Here is a 19,491-nt window from a genome sequence, read left to right on the forward strand (position 1 = left end):
AATTTGAGTTGCTTGGAATTGTATCGTCATCCAGAAAAAGTCGCATAGCTATGCTGTGGTGCAAGAACAGGGCAGTTTCAGGAACCCCTTTAGGTGCACAGATAATCCAAAGCGCTCCTCTATGTTATCTGTGTAGCATTCTGCAAGTGCTGTCGATCAACATCATTTTCTCTCAGTTAATTTCAGCCTCAATGGGTTAGGAGAAATGATGAGCTTGAAATGGGTCTGACAGTGTAAGAACAGGTAGCCCTATGAGAAGCCATGTTCAGAAAGTGGAACAGAAGTTTTAGTTAACACAGTGATTCCACAACAAGGAGTAGGTATTGCCATTGCAACTAGGGAGCATCAATGTTGTTGTGGTCCCAGAGTAACCTTGAAGGAGAATCTATCCAGACGTCCATCAGCCAAGGAGTAAAAGTGTACCATACGATGGAGCCCTTCCATAGATTCTGATTCAGTGTGAGATAATCCATGCAAGCTGTTACTTACTTATTCAAATTATCTGTGGAACAATCATATTATGGGGAGAAAATTTGTTGATTTGGATTCTGGTTATGGAGATTTCCTATGATTCTAGCTTTGGGCATGAAGTCACTCAGGCTATGGTAAAGACAGCTCCGATTAGAAGAAGTTGCACACTTTGGGGAAAGTCTGAAAGAGTGAACAAGAATAAGAGTCTAGTCCACCACCAATATCTGATCCTTTGCTGAGCAACAAGACAGCTCTACACAGCCTTTGGGACTTGCTAAGCCAGATTGTTAATGGGGAAAGAACCCTGAGTCTATGACGGTTTATGGGAGGACAGCACATCACTGACTGAGCTGTCTATAGGCTCTATTCACTATGTACATATCCCACTCAACATTTGTTTTTATGCCTCCAGCGAATCCTGGGGAATCTTTACATTAAGCATTAATGTTCAGGTAGGAACACTGGCTGGAAGAAGCCATTTGAATATCCTTCCCTATATAAATACCCTTTTTGGGTGGATGACCACCCCACCTGGATTTCAGCCTCAGGCAGCTAAGGAGCTACTCAGAGTATTGTTCTGGTACAGTTCATGTGAATTTTGCCCATGAAACAATATATATGATCCTCTGGATTTCTTGCTATGTTCTACTCCTTTCTTCCTGTGATCTCTCCAGAAAGATCTGAGGACATTTTCTCTTCTGTCCTCTCACAAATTGCCTTACACTAGCCATAGACTTACAGGGGTGCTGTTCTGTTTCTACATCACAATCACCTTTAATGTCCATGTGTACGCTGGGAAGATTTGCATGGAGCACATTCTCAGTGATTACAGGATCTATGCACTTCCCATGGATTTGATGTGAGATGGCTTCTCTGTGTATTTGCAGATTCAGTGGTTACAAATTGAACCTAGGCAGGTTCCTTCAGTGCTAACATAATCAGAAATTTCACCTCAATTCTGGGCATGTTCTCCAGAAGGAATCCACATGGTATTCTAGGTTGCTCATACCTCTCTTGAACTCAGATTCAGACATAGCTACAATGTTATTATTCAATGTCATATACCTGGACCAGTGGGAAAAAATGCTCATTTTTCTCTTAATCCCAGCACAGTGCATAGTCCACAGTTCAAATTCTAGCAGTTTCAAAAGCTGAGATATAAATCCAAGCCCAGGTACTCTAGGACACGTGCGGATGCAGGGACTGACCTCAGCTGACAGGTCATGCTGGATTATCCAACTGAATGGAGCTGATGTATGAGGGAGAGCTGAATTGACAACCACTCACTAAACCTTTATTCCCTTTCTCTGCTAGGTCTGAAATTCTCCAGCAGAAACTCGAACATGACACAGACCAGGACAAGATCTCCCTTGGAGAGAAGTGCTACAGGAGGAGAACTAAGTGTGCACAGCAAATACACCACTATTGCGTCTCATCGGTAATGTCCATAGCAATTGTGGACTGCATTTTCCTCCTTTAGTTTGAAATCTTTTGATTGAATAGGCCGTACTTTCAACTCCCCTCTCTCCAGCAAGTGTGCACTTTTGGAGGGACCCAGAGAAGTGTTGATGCACATCAATCAAGAGCTGCTGGTCATCCAGAAAGACTGTGCACGAGTAAATTTGTACTTATCCTGATGGGTCATCCAGAAGAGTTTCATGGAGATCAGTTCACAACATTGGAAAGACTATGAAACAACGTCTGTAATATCATTTATACTCAGTATTGATAGGCTTTTACCTTAATACCCCCACTCCAACAAAACAGACCTACTTCCACTCCTCTTGAAAAGATTATTACCATCAGTAACTGCTTGTCTACTATGTCTCCAAGGCAAGCCACAGGCTATAAGTCTATTCTGCGAAAGGAGCAGCAAAAAATGCTTAGTGCAATTCCTCTATTTAAAGTTTGGTTAATTTTTAATTGTTTTGGTTTTTTGGTTTTCCTTCTATTCATTTGAAGATTTGTTATTTATGTGTTGTTGTTTTGTTCATTTGCTTTTCTATTTTGATAAGGATATAGACTGTATATATTGACTACCTGCATCTGGTTACTATCAAGTAAATTGGATGTATTCTGGTCAATAAAGGAGTAATCTCAAACTCTTCACTCTTAAGAACCTTCTTTATTGATCATTAGTGTCAACATCTGAAGTCCAACAGCTATCAGGGAGGGATGGATCTCTGCATTCTCATGGGGACTGGGCATCAGATCACTTCCCCATCAGACTGAGATTCACAGGCATTTATACAGTCACTGTGCACTGTGTTTCCAACTCTGAATTTCAACTTCATCATGCATACATTACCCACTGTGTATGCTTGCTGTCAAATATATAGTTACCTCTAAATTATACTGTCGATGACAGTTTTGACCAAATTAATAGGATAAACATTAATTTTTCTGTAACACCTCCCAGGACATATAAACATGGTATAAGGGAGTTTAAAGCCATCGGGAATCCTGCACCCAAATCCTGGGGCAGAAAATGCTGAACACCCAGGAATGCAGATAATCCTGAGATCACAGGAAAGAAAGCCACTTCTGACCAGCTCTGCCCACATCTCTGGTCCAATATTAATTTGCATGGTGCCTCTGGAAACAGGAATAGAAGAGCAGTTAGTGGTGGGAACCTGCTTGGTCCAGCCTGGGCCCAGAACCTACCTGGGCCCTGAGCATATTTGAAGAAAACCATAGGCATACAATTCTCTGTTTCCTGACTGTGACATTTTGATTCGAAGCTCAAAATACCATTTTGTTGTTATTGATTTTTAGTTGGATATTTTTCATTTCAAATTCAAATGTTATTCCTTCCTTGTTTTCCAGAAATAAGTCCGGATACCATCGCCCTCCCCCTCTTCTATACGGTATTCCCTTCACCAGCCATCCACTTTCCCATCCTAGGCAGGACCAAGGGCTGCTCATTCCATTTGTGCCCAAGAAGACCAGCCTCTGATACACATGCAGATGAGGCCATGGCACAGTCCCTGTATAGTGATTGGGTAGTGGTAAACCACTAAAGTCTCTGGGAACTCTGCTTGGCAGGCATGGTTGTTCTTATGGGGTTGCAAGTCCCTTCAGCTCTTTCAGTCTTTCTCTAATTCCTCCAACTGAGGTCCAGTTCTCAGTTCAATGGTTTGCTGCTAGCATTTGCCACTGTATTTGACATGATCTGGCTGTGCCTCTCAGGAGACATCTATATCCAGTTCCTGTCAGCCTGCACTTCTTAGCTTCATCCACCTTATCTAGTTTGAAGGCTGTATATGTATAAGCCACATGTGGGGTAGACTCTGAATGGCCATTCCTCTAGGCTCTGTTTTAAACTTTGCATCCCTATCCCTTCAATAGGGATTCTTCTTCTCCTTTAAAGGAAGGAGTGAAGAATCAGCATTTTGGTCATCCTTCCTGAATTTCATTTGGTCTGTGAATCTTGGAGAATTTGAGCATTTGGGCTAATGTCCACTTATCAGTGAGTGCATACCATGTGTGTGTTTTTGTGATTGTGTTAACTCACTCAGGATGATATGTTTTAGTTCGTTCTCTTTGCCTATGAATTTCATGAAGTCATTGTTTTTGATATCTCTGTAGTACTCCATTGTGTAGATGTACCACACTTTCTGTTTCCATTCCTCTGTTGAAGGGCATCTGGGACTTTTCATTTTCTGACTATTATAAATAAGGCTGCTATGAACATGGTGGAGCATGTGCCCTGTTGTCTGTTGGAGCATCTTTTGGGTATATGTGCAAGTGAGGTATAGCTGGGTCCTCAGCTAGTGCAATGTCTAATTTCTGAGGAACCTCCAGACTGATATCCAGAATGGTTGTACCAGTCTGCAATCTCACCAACAATGGAGGAGTGTTCCTCTTTCTCACATCCGGGCAAGCATCTTCTATAGCCTGAGTGTTTGATCTTAGCCATTCAGACTGGTGTGAGGTGGAATCTCAGGGTTGTTTTGATTTGCATTTCCCACATAACTAAAGATGTTGAACATTTCTTTTCGTGCTTCTCAGCCACTCCATATTCCTCAGCTATGAATTCTTTGTTTAGCTCTGTTCTGCAATTTTTAATAGGGTTATTAGTCTCCGTGCAGTCCAACTTCATGAGTTCTTGTATATTTTGGATATTAGCCCTCTATCAGTTGTAGGATTAGTAAAGGTCTTTTCCCAATCTGTTGTTTGCTGTTTTGTCCTAACCACAGTGTCCTTTGTCTAACAGAATCTTTGTAGCTTTATGAGGTCCCATTTGTCTATTCTTGATCTTAGAGCATAAGCCATTCGTGTTTTGTTCAGGAAATTTTTTCCAGTGTCCATGTGTTCAAGATTCTTCCCCGCTTTTGCTTCAATTAGTTTGAGTGATCTGGTTTGATGTAGAGGTCCTTGATCCACCTGGACTTAAGCTTTACACAGGGCAATAAGAAGAGGATGATTTGTCCTCCTCCATATGCTGACCTCCATTTGAACCAGCACCCTTTGCTGAAAATGCTATCCTTTTTCCACTGGATGGTTTTGTCCCTTTGTCAAAATCAAGTGCCCATAGGTGTGCTGGTTCATATCTGGGTCTGCAGTTCTATTCCACTGGTCTATCCTCCTGTCTCTGTACCAATACCATACAGTTTTATCACTAATGCTCTGTAAACTGCTTGAGTTCAGGGATGGTGATTCCCAGGGAAGTCCTTTTATTGTTGAGGATAGTTTTAGCTACTTGTTATTCCAAATGAATTGGCAAATTGTTCTGTCTAACCCTATGAAGAATTGGAATCGAATTTTGATGGAGATTGCATTGCAACTGTAGGTCACTTTGGGAAAATGGCCATTTTTACTATCTTCATACTGCCGAGCCATGAATATGGGAGATCTTTCCATTTTCTGAGACCTTCTTCAATTTCTTTCTTCATATCATGAAGTTCTTGTCACACAGATCTTTCACTTGTTTGATAAAAGTCACACTGAGGTATTTTTATATGATTTGGGACTATTATGAAAGGTGTCATTTCCCTAATTTCTTTCTCGGCTTGTTTATCTTTTGTGTAGAGGAAGGCTACTGATTTGTTTGAGTTAATTTTATACCCAGCCACTTTGCTGAAGTTGTTTATCAGGCTTAGGAGTTCTCTGTTGTAACTTTTGGGGTGTCCCATGTATACTACCCGATCCTCTGCAACAGTGATATTTTGACTTCTTCCTTTCTAATCTGTATCCTTTTGACCTCCCTTTGTTGTCTGAGTTCTGGCTAATGCTGGGGACAACATACTATGGAGACATCTCAGTAGCCCGCAGTAGCTTTTTGTAAAAACTGGTGGTTTCCATTTCTCCAAACATTATCCCTGGACAACGGCTGTATAGATTTCATTTGTGTGTGACTGCCTATCAGTTGGCCTTGGTGTGCACAATTATTGTATTATATCTGACTTTCCTACTTCTTTCTCCTTCTGCTCTGGTGAATTCTGTGAAACTAGATGTTCCTTGTGTTATGGTTCTTAGACAATTGGAAATTGATGCATAGGGGCACAGCACAGCACAGCCCTAGTGGCCCAGCTGGATACTGTGTATTCTCATCTTGGAAAAAATGTAATAACTGCAGAATTGTAGTTCAAGATTAGGGTTTGACTTGCAAAGACAGCTTGAAGAAAATAAGAGAAGATGAATTAGAGCCAACATTAGGACCCTAAGAAATGAAAAAGTTATTGAAGTTAGGAAGTAAGTTTTACATAATATTATAGACTGGTTAAGGAAGTATAGAATATATAAAATAATATACTAGTAAACTAAGTCTAACTACTGGAACCCTTATGAGAGTCATTGTGTGCAAGGAACAGAACGCTAGTGGAATTAGTGTGCTAAGGGTTACCTTGATTCTTTCTGGCCATTGCCTGGCAGTTTTGCCTATGTCGTTTATCATTAGAGTGTCACAGGAAAATGCAATTAGCTGATCTCGGAGCTTTGGACTCTGAAGTATAAAAGTAAAGAGTTAAAGTTTAAATCATGATAAGTTTACAATTATTATTATTATATTGGCCACAGGCCTGGGTATAGGGCGAGCCTGAAACTTTGGAGAACAGTTGTAATTCTTAGTTCTTGGTGAGATGTAGTCATTCTTTGCATTTGATTTGGCAATGATTATAAATCTCTTTTTTCTACCTGCTTTTGGATTATTAATAAAGGACTGGGGCAAGAGAAAGGCTACAGAACATGTGAAGACTAAATGAGGGAGAGCATGAGGGAGTGAATGAGAGAGTAAATGACAGAGCTAATGTAAGAACAAATGTGAGAGCGAATGAGAGAGCATGGCAAGAGCATGTGAAGAGTGAGTGGAGAGAGAATGTGAAGAGTGAATGAGGGAGCTAATGAGGGAGCGAGTTTGAGAACAAATGTGAGAGCCAGGGAGAGAGCATGAGGAGAGCATTTGAGAATGAGTGAGGAGTGAATGTGAGGTGTGTGTGAAGACTGTGTGTGTGCGTGACAGGAGAGTGCATGTGCTGTGTGTGAGATAAGTGTGAGGTGTGTGTGAAGACTGTGTGTGTGCGTGACAGGAGAGTGCATGTGCTGTGTGTGAGATATGTGTGAGGTTTGTGTGACGACTGTGTGTGTGCATGACAGGAGAGTGCATGTGCTGTGAATGAGATATGTATGAGGTGTGTATGAAGACTGTGTGTGTGAGTGACAGGAGAGTGCATGTGGTGTGTGTGAGATATGTGTGAGGTGTGTGTGAAGATTGTGTGTGTGAGTGACAGGAGAGTGCATGTGCTGTGTGTGAGATATGTGTGAGGTGTGTATGAAGATTATGTGTGTGTACGTGACAGGAGAGTGCATGTGCTGTGTGTGAGATATGTGTGAGGTGTGTGTGAAGATTGTGTGTGTGCCTGACAGGAGAGTGCATGTGCTGTGTGTGAGATATGTATGAGGTGTGTATGAAGACTGTGTGTGTGAGTGACAGGAGAGTGCATGTGGTGTGTTTGAGATATGTGTGAGGTGTGTATGAAGATTATGTGTGTGTACGTGACAGGAGAGTGCATGTGGTGTGTGTGAGATATGTACGAGGTGTGTATGAAGAGTGTGTGTGAGAATGAAAGGGTAATGAACAGACGTGTACATGATTGTGGGAGTTTGAGAAAAGAAAACTGCAATAAAAAAACCGGAGTGCACAAAAGAATGCAGCGTGTTTGCAGCCTCAAGCTGAGAGAGAGAGAGAGAGAGAGAGAGAGAGAGAGAGAGAGAGAGAGAGAGAGACAATGACTTTAAGCCTTGAAGTTTCCTACCAGTTTGTACCCAAAGAGGAGTCTGTGGATATGTATTATGTGCCTTCCAGATAACCCTGCTTCCAGGTGAGAACTCTGATCCTGTGACCGAGGGCCAGGAAAGGCTGACAGAATGGCTGCTCCCCTGAGGGCAAAGGATAAAACTTTTAGGTCTATGACCTCCTAATTTATCTTTTCTCCTGAAGACTTATTATTCAAATTTTCTTACTGGGATAAAACTATGATCCTGGTGAGCGTCTTGTCTCTTGGATGCTCAATCAGTTCTTTGTTGTCACAGACCGTCTGAGCTTACTCCAGTCACTGGGACTTATTCACACCTTCAATTTTCCTGAACTTTTCAGATTTCTAACATTTGTGGCAAACTGCGTGGCAAAAGCAATGAATGTTGAGCACTTCCCTGGGGTCCAGTGCATATGGAGCTACGGGTGTATGGATATGGTAAGTCCCTAGGAGTTACTCTAAGAATGTAGGACTGAGCTCTTAAGACCCCTACCTGACCTCACTTCACTTTGCCACCTTTGTGGGCTTCTACACTGCTGCTCTGAGAAGAACTGAAAACTAAGGGAATAGATGTGTAGCCTCCCATTAACTTTGTTATTTTTAGGATATTAGTAGGATAGGTTTGATTGAAATATACTCTCAAAAATATTAACAAAACCATTGCCTCTTGTGTACCATCTGGATGAAGGACCAAGTTCACAGACATTTCTTCACAAACTCCCGAAAGCCAGGAAATTGGAGCATGAAGAAAGCCAAGTCCAAGGCATTCAAAACCAGCATCCTCAACAATGCCCCCAGGAAAGGCTTTGGTTAAAGAAGGGAGGTACTGAGACAGTTGGCCCTCATACACTCAGAGAAGACTGTGCCAGGAGAATTGGGGAAGGATTGTGGGAGAGTAATTAAGTATCAGTAGTCAGTGAGCAGAACGTAAAGTGAAAAAGAAAAAAATATATAAATAGAAATAAAACAAAGTTCTTTAACAAAATGGGATACAATGTATTGCTGAACTAACTCTACTGTATTTTCATTTGCACATGCTTTAACAGATAGAGAGACTAGATGTGATAAAGTAGGATGCCCTTGTCATTTACATATATTATGTATACAAGATAAATGAGGTGGAGAACATGCAGTTCAAAGATCCATTCTTCCCTCACATCTATGTGGCTCTGCTTCCCTTTATCAGGACTGTGGAGGCCTCTGCTCATCCAGGTCTCAGGGCTCAACCAAAATGCAGTCCCCTATGATCTCTGACCAAGTGCCCTTGTGTTCACAATAGAACTCTGCCTCAGGCTGCAGAGACACTGAAGGGCCAGCCTTCACCTTCAAGGTGCAACCACTCTTTCAGTCTTTCCATGCTCTCAGTTACTCAACTGGAGGTTTCAACAGAGGCCTTTCATCTCAATAACAGAAGCTTACCTAACCCAAAACAATGGGAAGCCATCCTACACTCCTGATTGCCTGCTTACCTGAGACCAAACTACATAGCTCTCTTCTTTATGCCTGTTTTCCTGATTTGAAAGTAAATAATGTGATCATCTGTGGTGTTGGTGGTAAGAATAAAATTCTTAACATAAATAATAGGACCATGCAGAGCATAGGCTTCACATTCTAGGTAGAGAGTGAAGAGGTAGAGGGAATTACCAAAGAAAACAATAAGAATCCTAACAACAATTACAGAAATAATGAAATGAAATAAAACAAAAACAAAAGCAAAAACAAAAATACCTTGTGGGTGCTGGTATTAAAGGCATGTATTAATTCTGACCAGCTTTGTAGGAATTTCCAATAAAAAACAAACAAACAAACAAACAAACAAACAGCCTTATTACACTTGCAGCAAGTGCAGGAGAGAAAGCTGGGAGACATCCTGTGCTGCTGCCCCCATGCTGTGAATCTGCAGCAACAACTTCCTTGGGAATAGGAACCTGTATGCAGTGGGATCCCTTGCTGGGCCTATCATCTCAAAAAGAGGGGCTTCCCTAATCCAAACCTTAGAATCCAGTTTACTTCAGGCCAGGAATGAAGTCAACCATCATTAGTGAAAGAGCAAGGGAAAAATTATACAGGAAAAAATATGTGCCTTATTCAGAAAAGATCCTCAACTTCTAAGGCCTCCACAATCTCCACCCCTCTCTTCTGAGCTTTGCATAGTGATGTTGTATAACTCCAGATGGTAGGAAAAGGCAGAGTTCTTCCCAGAAAACTCATACATGATTTTCACCCTGACATATGTGAGTTGAGTTGGCATCGTATCACAGAGTCAGCACACCCGGGATAAGGACACAGAAGCCACAGATGACAATGCCAATGGACTCCCTCCTGAACTTATGGACCCATTAAAATTGAGGTTTAGCTTAACCTTAGGCCATTCCACTCCCTGCCCATCCGCCTGATTTTTATGTTTGCTCTGAGTAAAAGATCAGAGTGGACCCCCAAATATCCTCATGATTGGACTTGGAAATTCAGGAAGAATGATATTGGAGAAGGGATGGCTATGTGGTTACAATGTGGTAATTAGTTTCTGACCAGGAACCTCGTCCTTAGCCAATGGGGACTTTAAGGCCGGGCCTCCTGCTTGTTCCACTGCAGGCTAAGACTTCAGGGTCAGGCCAGCTCCTGAGCCCCACACAGGGCTGCCTGCATACTCTTGTGACTGCATTAGAGTCAGAGTGCTCTCTATCCTATCCTCTTCTCTCCTCTTTGTCACAGCCATGGTCCCCAAGAGCACTTGTCGAACACATTTATACATCTATCTCTATCTCGAAGTCAGGTTCCCAGAGAATCAATCCCCATAGCTGACCATAAATGAGGATTCACTGTGTGTATGTGTGTATATATAGTATTTTAGAACACAGAATGGGGATACTTGGTGAAAGCTTCATGGACATGTATTGCAGAACTAGAGTTTTAAAAAGGTTACTCATTGTCAGAGTCCGGATGTGCAGGGCCGGACGTGCCTGAGGGAGAGCCAGAGATAGGACTTGCCAAACCAGCTATCAGCCCCAAGGACATTGACCATCTATAGCCACCTTCCTTCACCCCCCTAAGTGAGATGAGCCACCCTACCTGCCTGCCGAGCTGCTATAGAGCACGTACTCCTTGCTGATGTAATTTCGTGCCGGACGTAACTGTGCACCATTTGAATTGACCAATCATGTGTAACCGAGAGAATGCCCCTAACATCCCCTATATAAACCCTCGAGTTTGGAGGCCCGGGGTCGATTCCTCTGTCTCCTGTGTGAGATACGTGTCGACCCGGGATCCCGCTAAGACCCGGGATCTTGTTAATTAAAGCTACCTCTTGCTGTTACATCAAGAATGGCTACTCGTGATTCCTGGGGGCACCCCAGCCCGCGATCAGAGCGAGAGACGGGGCTCCCCGTTTTGGGGTATGCTCTTTCATTTGGGGGCTCGTCTGAGATCTGAGCGTGACCCCCCCGGAACCATGAATGCCACTTGGAGGTACGTTAGTGTGAGTGCTGGAAAGCGGCTGCTGTGTGTGAGTGTGTGTGAATTAAGTCTTGTAGTCTGTGTTTTTCAGTACCGGTTTAAGGTCTTGGTGCACTGTCTGGGCAGATGAAGGATTCCTGCCCTGTGCACGGGTGGAAGAAGGATTCCCACCCCATAGAAAGCTAGCTTGAGAGTGCACTGTCTGGGCAGAAGAAGGATTCCTGCCCTGTGCACGGGTGGAAGAAGGATTCCCACCCAGTAGAAAGCTACCTTGAGAGTGCACTGTCTGGACAGAAGGAGGATTCCTGCCCTGTGCACGGGTGGAAGAAGGTTCCCCACCCCGAATAGGCGCCTGTGAGTAGATGAAGGATTCCTACTCCAAATAGTCTTTTTTTTTCTTTTTCCTTTTTAGAAGGCGCACAGGGGGACGCCCCAATCGCGCATGATCTGGGACGCATGAGAACGTTCCACAAGCTGAATTTTGCAGGGAGGACCCGGCAACTGACAGTCAAAAAGATTTGACTGTGTTTAAAATCTTGGACTGACGACTGTGTTTGAAATCATGTTTTGCTTTGTTCGTCGAAGAGTTTTACTTGGTCCCCTTAATGCTTAGTGAGTAAGAAACTTAATCTTATGGACCCTGCTCTAGTGGCGGTGTGTTGGTTGATAGCCAAAGTTAATTTTTAAAACAGTGTTTTATCTGTGCTTGTGCTCGCAGCCAGCTGAGATAAGCTAGAGAAAGATTTAAATTTTGCTTGGGAGTAAGGAATCTTAAAGGCGGAGTTTCAGCCGTTTTGACACTTAGTGCGTAGCTGCCTAAAAGATCAGAAATGCTGTCAACAGGCTATCAAAAAGAGAGAGAGAGAGAGAGAGAGAGAGAGAGAGAGAGAGAGAGAGAGACAGGCTGTGTTAGAAATGCTACAGGAGGAACTATCTGAAAAGGCTGAGAGCGAGGTGGGAGAGGACTATAAGGAAAACAAGAATAAGAAAGGAATTTCTGACATTTGCTCACAGTAGGAGAGCGCTCATTTAGAGAAGTTCTTTAAGGGAGCCTGCCTTATCAGGCGGTGGCCAAGGTCAGCATTAATGTTTTCTTTTCCATGGGCCTTTAAACCCAGTGAGACAGTTTGGTAAAGGGCTGCTACTGAGGTCCTGATAGCCCCAGGTGAATTGGTTACGATTCTTTTGTCAGCCACCTGGCATCTAGCACCCAGGTTCTAACCATCTCTCCATCCTTTGGTTATACTCCTTGAGGGAAAAATCTAAGTCTAGAGAGATAGTCGATAAGAGATCTGCTGCCTCTCTGCTCACCTTTCCGTTTCATAGACAAAGCTTGTGCTTATTTGTACAATGGCTTTTTGTCCAAGAAGGCCTCCTGGTTTAGCTGTGTGACTAAATGCTGTTTGCCCTCTTCATGCTTGTTAGTAACTGTTACAGGTTTTCTTTACCACTGAGGAAAGACGGGATCCTACTAGAGGCCAGAAAAAAATGTTCCAGACACGGATAGAAGGCCCTCACTTCTGCCTGCTCTCTTCAGACGCCTGAAGGTAGGGAGTGCTCCAGGTCTGCCGCCAGGCTCCAAGGGTGGTCTCTGAGGGGCTGGAAAATGCCCCACCAATCTGGCTAAGATAAGGAAAGGATATGAAGAGAAAGTTACAGAAACTTGAAGGGTTAAGCTAAGTCACTGAGAGAGTTATTGTAAGTTGCAGAGAAAAATAGCTGTAGAAGAAGGTGCAGACAGAGAGATTGAAAAAAAGAAAGAAAGAAAGAGGATAAAAAGAGCAGGAAGCTAGGGAAGAAAAGAGACAAAAAGAAGAAGAAGTTAGAGAGCTAAAGAGAGATAAAAGATGAGAGAGGAACATATACTGGCCACAGTAGTTAGGGAACTAAGGAACATAGTACCTGGCAACAGAAGAGAATTCCTGGCTAAAGATCAGTGTGCCTAATGCAAAGAAAAAGGACACTGGGGCAGGGACTGCCCAAGAAAGAACAAGAGGGGCCACTGGAGAGCTTCTTGGTCCTAGAGTGCTGGACAGGGACCCAATGCTCTGTGCTCCTATGCCCCCCAGTGGGCCAATATCCAAAGACCTTGAGTGCAAGGGGCTACTGGCAACGAACAATACTTATGGACTGCCCGAAGAACAGTGGACCTTGGCGTGGGCCAGGTAACCCACCCACTAATTCATGGTCATCCCTGACTGCCCCTATCCCTTGCTCATGAGAAAATTGTTCTCCAAATTGGCTTGCGTGGGCTAAAATCGCTGGGTGAGGCCATGTGTATGCATATCTACAGACTGTGAATGTGGAGCTTAAGACCTGTCTCAGTGCACCAGTACCTGATGCTGGGAGATGTGTGACTTAGTCCTGTTCTGCTTGGAACACACCGTTCCTGCCAGCCGGGCACTGGCAATTATCACCCAATCCAGGACTTAAACTGTGATAGAGTGGCTGATGTTTTGCCTTTAAATAGAGTGTCCCAAAAGATGGAACCACTGGTCAGCTGCCATGGACTAGATTCTCCACCGGTGGGGACAATCTGGTCACCTTGCTGCCCAATCCAGACCTGGAGCCACCACAGCACGAGTGTCCAGCACTGACAGAAGCCCATGGGTGGAGGAAAGACCTCTGCAACTGGCTGATTGACCCCTGCTGAAAGCCGAGGACCTTGTCCACACGACGGAAACAGTTCTCTTCATGAATGAAGGTCAGAGACAAGTGGGTGCTGCCATGGTGGACAACACGATGTCATCTGGGAGGGCTGAACTTCTACCCCCCAGCACATCAGCACTTCAGATGCCTTTACCATCTCTTGGATGCCCTGGTGAAGCCAACAACTGCAAGAGACGGCCTCGATAGTCATCAAGAAGATACTGGAAGAAATCTTCCCCCAGTCTGGAGTACCCAAGGTAATCTGGTCAGACAACAGCCCTATTTTCATTGCCAAGGTAAGCCAGGGTGTGGCCAAGTATTTAGAGGTCGATTGGAAATTACATTGTATCTACAGACCTCAAAGTTCAGGACAGGTAGAGTAAATAAATAAAACTCTAAAAGAGACCCTGTCCAAATTAAATTAACCATGGAGACTGGCGCAGACTGGGTGACACTCCTTCCCTCTTGCTCTCTTCAGAGCAAGAAATACCCCTTCCAGATTCAGCCTTACCCCCTTTGAGATCTTATATGGGGCCTCAGCCCCCCTGACTGTATTAGATGATGTTACTGAACCAACACGTCATAGTGCCATAGTAATAATGATTTGTGTGCCAGGCTAAAAGACCTACAGGTGATACAGAAAGAAATCTGCTCACAGCTGACAGCAGCCTATGCCCCGGAGACCCCTGAGACATCCCATCAGTTCCAGGTCGGAGACTGCAGCTACACTGAGCCCAGACACTCGAGCCTCGCTGGAAAGGACCATACCTGGTGCTGCTGACCACCCTGACAGCTGTCAATTCTCAGCCCTCACCAGTCGTGTACTAGCTGTTGGGGCTGAGAGCTGGGACCTAGAGGGAAATTCAGTCATGTTTGTCCTGGGTTCTATCAAGATAGGTGTGGGATAGGCTTGATTTCCATTACAAATGATGTAACATTGCATATGTTAGTACTCTTAATACTTCTTGGGACCGTGCCTCAGGGATCACAGTCTGTATAAGCTTAGAAGTTCTAAAAGCTAGTCATGACCTTGGTGTATAGGCTTAGATAGTGTCCAGATTAGAATCCTCATGTTAAGACAACAATACCAAGCTGTTATGCTAGATGAAGCTGAGTTCTCCATGAAGTTCTAAGATTAGAACTATTAACAAAAAAAAGAAGTGGGGAATGTAGAACTAGAGTTTTTAAAAGGTTACTCATTGTCAGAGTCCGGATGTGCAGGGCCGGACGTGCCTGAGGGAGAGCCAGAGATAGGACTTGCCGGACCCGCTACCAGCCCCAAGGACATTGACCATCTGTAGCCACTCCCTCCCCTTCCTTCACCCCCCTGAGTGAGATGAGCCACCCTAGCTGCCTGCCGAGCTGCTAGGGAGCACGTACTCCTTGCTGATGTAATTTCGCCCCGAAAGTAACTGTGCACCACTTGAATTGACCAATCATGTGTAACCGTGCAAATGTCCCTAACCTCCCTATATAAACCCCCCAGGTTGGAGGCTCGGGGTCGATTCCTCTGTCTCCTGTGTGAGATACGTATCGACCCGGGATCCCGCTAAGACCCGGGATCTCCTTACTAAAAGCTACCTCTTGCTGTTACATCAAGAATGGCTACTCGTGATTCCTGGGGGCACCACAGCCCGCGATCTGAGCAAGAGACGGGGCTCCCCGTTTTGGGGTTCACTCTTTCAGTATCTTTGCTACATGTCTTTGCACTGGGACCTTTCCACATGACTTAGATATTCTTGCCATGGGGTCATTACCCGTCACCTTGCAATTTCAATTTTGTGTTTCTTTTGGATGCTAACGCTGTTTGACATAAGATGCAAGGATGAACTTCCATAATGGGCTATGGTTTCATACTTGATTTACAGCCATGTGGCCCTCGGGTTGCTTCCTTTTGATCCTAGAGTTTGATTACTCTTTCCAGCAAGGCTTCCAGTACTTGATAGGATTGTGCTACATTCTGTCATAGCAGAGTTATACAGAATTCATATGCTGGCCTTCCTCTGACAGTGCTTACCCTTGACAAGTTCTCAAACAGGGCAGCGCTTGCCGAAAAAAAAAACCCTGCAGGCAATAAATCATATATCTGGGTCTACCCCTGGCTCCTTGAGAAATGAAAGAGGAATATGGTCTTGATTTACTGGTAGTCTTATCCCAAGACTAGGGAAGGGGACTCCAGAGAGCACTAAGCCTTCTCCTCATCCATCCTATTCTGTATAGCCTGTGGCTTTCATTTGGTCGGTGTGGTGACCTTAAAATGTTCTAGGTATTTCTGCCATGTTATGTCTCTATACCTACACATGACCTCAGGTGTACAGTCACATTGGAAATATACAAAACCTTGCATCTGAATTGTAAAATTCAATGTGTGTTATATTTAAAATACCACAATAATTGAGTGGCCATTGCTACAGTAAATATTATAAGGGGGTTTCTACCAGACCGTAGATCATTTAGTTCCCAAATAAAAGACACAAAACTTTTAGATTTATAATAAGCTTTAAAATACTAGAACTGGGCAGACATCAACCCTCTGTGCTATTTTTTCTGCTTCCCTCTCAATAACCCTGAGGTATTGCTTGCCATGCTCTACCTGGGCCACTCCTGTTCTGTCAGGCTGCCCCTCATGCCAATACACTCACGATCCACCTACCATATGGGGTGGTGTCTCCTTCCTTCTCCTCCATGTTCTTTCCTTCTCCTCGTGGACCCTGCCTGAGCCCCCAGGCCCAGGGAAACTTTGCTCTGTCCCCTCTCTTCTGCCCAGCCCATGTTGTAGGGATTTTATTAACCAATCAGGGGTAACTTAGGAGGCAAAAAAAAAAAAAAAAAAGAAAATCTGGTATACATGAGGATCTCCTTGTCTTGGAGAAACCAGACCTTAGGGTACAGAATTTACCATTTGAATATACAGCAGCAGCAGACACATTATAGGCCGATCTACTTTGTAGTTGGACTCAAAGCTTGGCTCTCACATCCATTGGATGTTCAACCTGGAGAAGTTATTTTACCTTTGTGTGACCCAATTTCCTTATCTGCACAGTGAGGATGATAACGAGTGTTAATTCACAGAGTTGTCTTGGGGACTGACGAGTTAATATATCTAGTATTTAAACATTAAACATCATCTACTTTGCATAATTAATAAAAGTCTGTGGAAAGGGCAAAGTAATAAAGCCAGAAGAACATTTGATTTGGAAATGGGGCTATATAACTACCTCTAGTAACAAACTGAGAATCAGGGAATGGTGGAAGACTAAGGCCAGAGAATTGGGAAATCAAGGCCAGCCTGGACTGCCTAATAAGATCCTATGTCAAAATGTCAAGAAAAGTCAAGATTTATTATTATTTAATAATAAATCAAGAAATAGCCATTGTAAAGAATTTACAAAAAGCAAAGCAGTGGAGCAGAGTGGATGCTGTGTGTCAAGTCCCTCTGCTGTCCATCTCTGGGACCAAGTATGCATCAGATCAGTGACGGGAATGGGGTGCTGAGAGCCTGGAGCAAAGGGATGCTGGCTGCATGGCCACATTTGAACAGCACTAAAGCAGGACTAAATGCTAAGAAAAAAAGCAATATGTAAAACATGTAAATTTTAATGTCCTCCAGAAAGGCAAAACCACAATAATTTTACTGTTCCTCAAGCTGCTTGTGTCACCAAACTTCTAATATTGGTAAGGATGTGGAAAACTCTTGTGATGCAAACCAGTTGCCAATAAGAAGAGCACTGTGGTCCTGACCACAGTGACCTGGATGCTGTCAAATAGGCCGAGGCAGCCTGGACAGCCATGAGAGTATGTTTAACACACAGATATCTGTCATTTCAAAAGGGGGAAAATGAAGCCTGACTTTCCCCCCCTTTAAGCAAAACCAAGAATACTAAAGCATTGAGGATTACAAATAACATTATGCCAAGAAACTTTATAGAATATACATTTCTTTTGTGTGTGCTCCTGAGTGTGTGTGTGTTTTGTATGTGTTTTGTGTGTGTATTATGTGTATGTGTGAGTGTGTGTGTATGTGTGTGTACTTGTGTGTGTGAGTGTCTGTGTGTCTGTGTGTGTATGTGTGTGAGTGTGTATGCAGGTGTGAGTGTGTGTGTATGCATGTGAGTGTGTGTGTTTTGTGTGTGTGTGCGTGTGTGAGTGTATGTATGAGTGTGTGTGTCTGTGTCTGTGTCTGTGTGCACTAATGCTTCAATTATCTGCTATGGTGAATATTGTCCCCAACTCAATTATGAAGGTTAGTATTAAGCTGTGAGTAGATGTGGAGAGTGGTCACAAAGAATAAATAGGAGTCCTCTTCTGTTAAGTTCTCTGAGACTTCCAAATGCTGCATGATGTGAGTGGGCCTCACATCTCAGCACACTAACTATATTAAGTAAATTCCCGTGTGTATTTCTTAAACATTTTTCTATGAAAACCTTTAATATTTTTTTCTCCCATTCATTTTTTTTGGGGGGGCGCAAGGGTCTTTGTTTGTTTTTTGTTTTTGTTTTGTTTTTTGGTTTTCTTTTTGTTTGTTTGTTTGTTTTTTGCTTATTTTAGGTCCACAGGATTTTCTGTAGCCTTGGAGGAAGTCCTAGACTTAGGACACTGGATCTGTACCGTTAAGGGAATTAACCAGTTCACTGAGCACATTTTTTCTTTGTTTGGTTTCTGTTTTTCTTTTGAGATCTTACTGTGGGAGCAGAGGAAGCCCTGAGGAAGTACAGCCCTAAGTGGATGTGTGCTGTAAACATGATATGACCATGCCTTGGACCCAAAGCCATTCATCCATGGGGAAAAGGCAAAGGCCCCCATGCCCCTTGAGGCTCAGGGACATGACAAAGCCTTCTCAGGATGGTGTTGATAGTGTGTGCAGAAAAAGTCTACTCTAACTTTCTCCCTGGCCCCATCTGGATATTTACAGCCTGAAGACTGCTCCCTGCACAGACTGCTCCTACTGAGATTAGCTAAATCTGCCCCTTGTCAGTTGCATATGCATAGTCCTCCCCTACTTGTTTATCTGCATGTAATGCCCACCTCCTTGCTTCCCTGTGCAACAGCCCTGCTTCCTGGCCAGCTCTATACAATAAACATGCTGAGCTTCTGGGATGCTGCATTTTCTCCAGCCCACGGACCCAGCCTTCCCCATGTATGTGTGTCCAATGTCATTCTTCATTTCCTCCTCACCCACATCAGGCCCAAGTCCCTGGAGCCACACAAAGGACTTGGCAATCTCAGTCTGCTCCACTTTGAAGGAAGTGCTTTCTAAACTGAAATCTAAAGCACACAGTGGGTTCAGCTCCCTCTCAAGTGTCTTTGGTGAGAGTTGGGGTTGGTGTGAGACCAGTTGCATTATGAGTATTGCAGAAGAGTAAAGGATTCACAGTTTGCTTTTGGTGAAGCTGAGCTCCCCAAGAGGCTATCACTGCCAGCGTTTTCCCAAGTCACTTCTAGGAGGTCAACTGACTCCTAGGTGAGTCTTTGGTTACACTGCTTCAGTTTTCTGTGGCTACACTGTCCAAATGGCACCGACTGGTCACACATGGCTATTTGAGATGAACTAAACTTAGAACTAAAATCTGCCTCTTTAGTCACAGCAGGCAAACCAGGAGGCAAACAGCCAGCCAGAATCCATAGCCAGAAACACCGCAGATATAGAATATTTCTATCATCTAGA

The 19,491-nt window shown here is 43.7% G+C and overlaps 1 protein-coding gene across 3 annotated transcripts in view; it reads left to right on the forward strand.

Moving 5' to 3' along the window:
* The window catches only part of LOC134480516 (girdin-like), a 33,415-nt gene extending 30,842 nt beyond the window's left edge, over positions 1 to 2,573 (forward strand). For all 3 annotated transcript variants that reach the window (XM_063268031.1, XM_063268032.1, XM_063268030.1), the window contains one exon: positions 1,786 to 2,573. In XM_063268031.1, the coding sequence (XP_063124101.1) occupies positions 1,786 to 1,791 (6 nt within the window). In that variant the 3' untranslated portion in view covers positions 1,792 to 2,573. The remainder of the gene's footprint in view (positions 1 to 1,785) is intronic.
* Positions 2,574 to 19,491: the final 16,918 nt, after the last annotated feature.

The sequence above is a fragment of the Rattus norvegicus genome, chromosome 9 (assembly GCF_036323735.1).
Source record: "Rattus norvegicus strain BN/NHsdMcwi chromosome 9, GRCr8, whole genome shotgun sequence".
Taxonomy (NCBI): domain Eukaryota; kingdom Metazoa; phylum Chordata; class Mammalia; order Rodentia; family Muridae; genus Rattus; species Rattus norvegicus.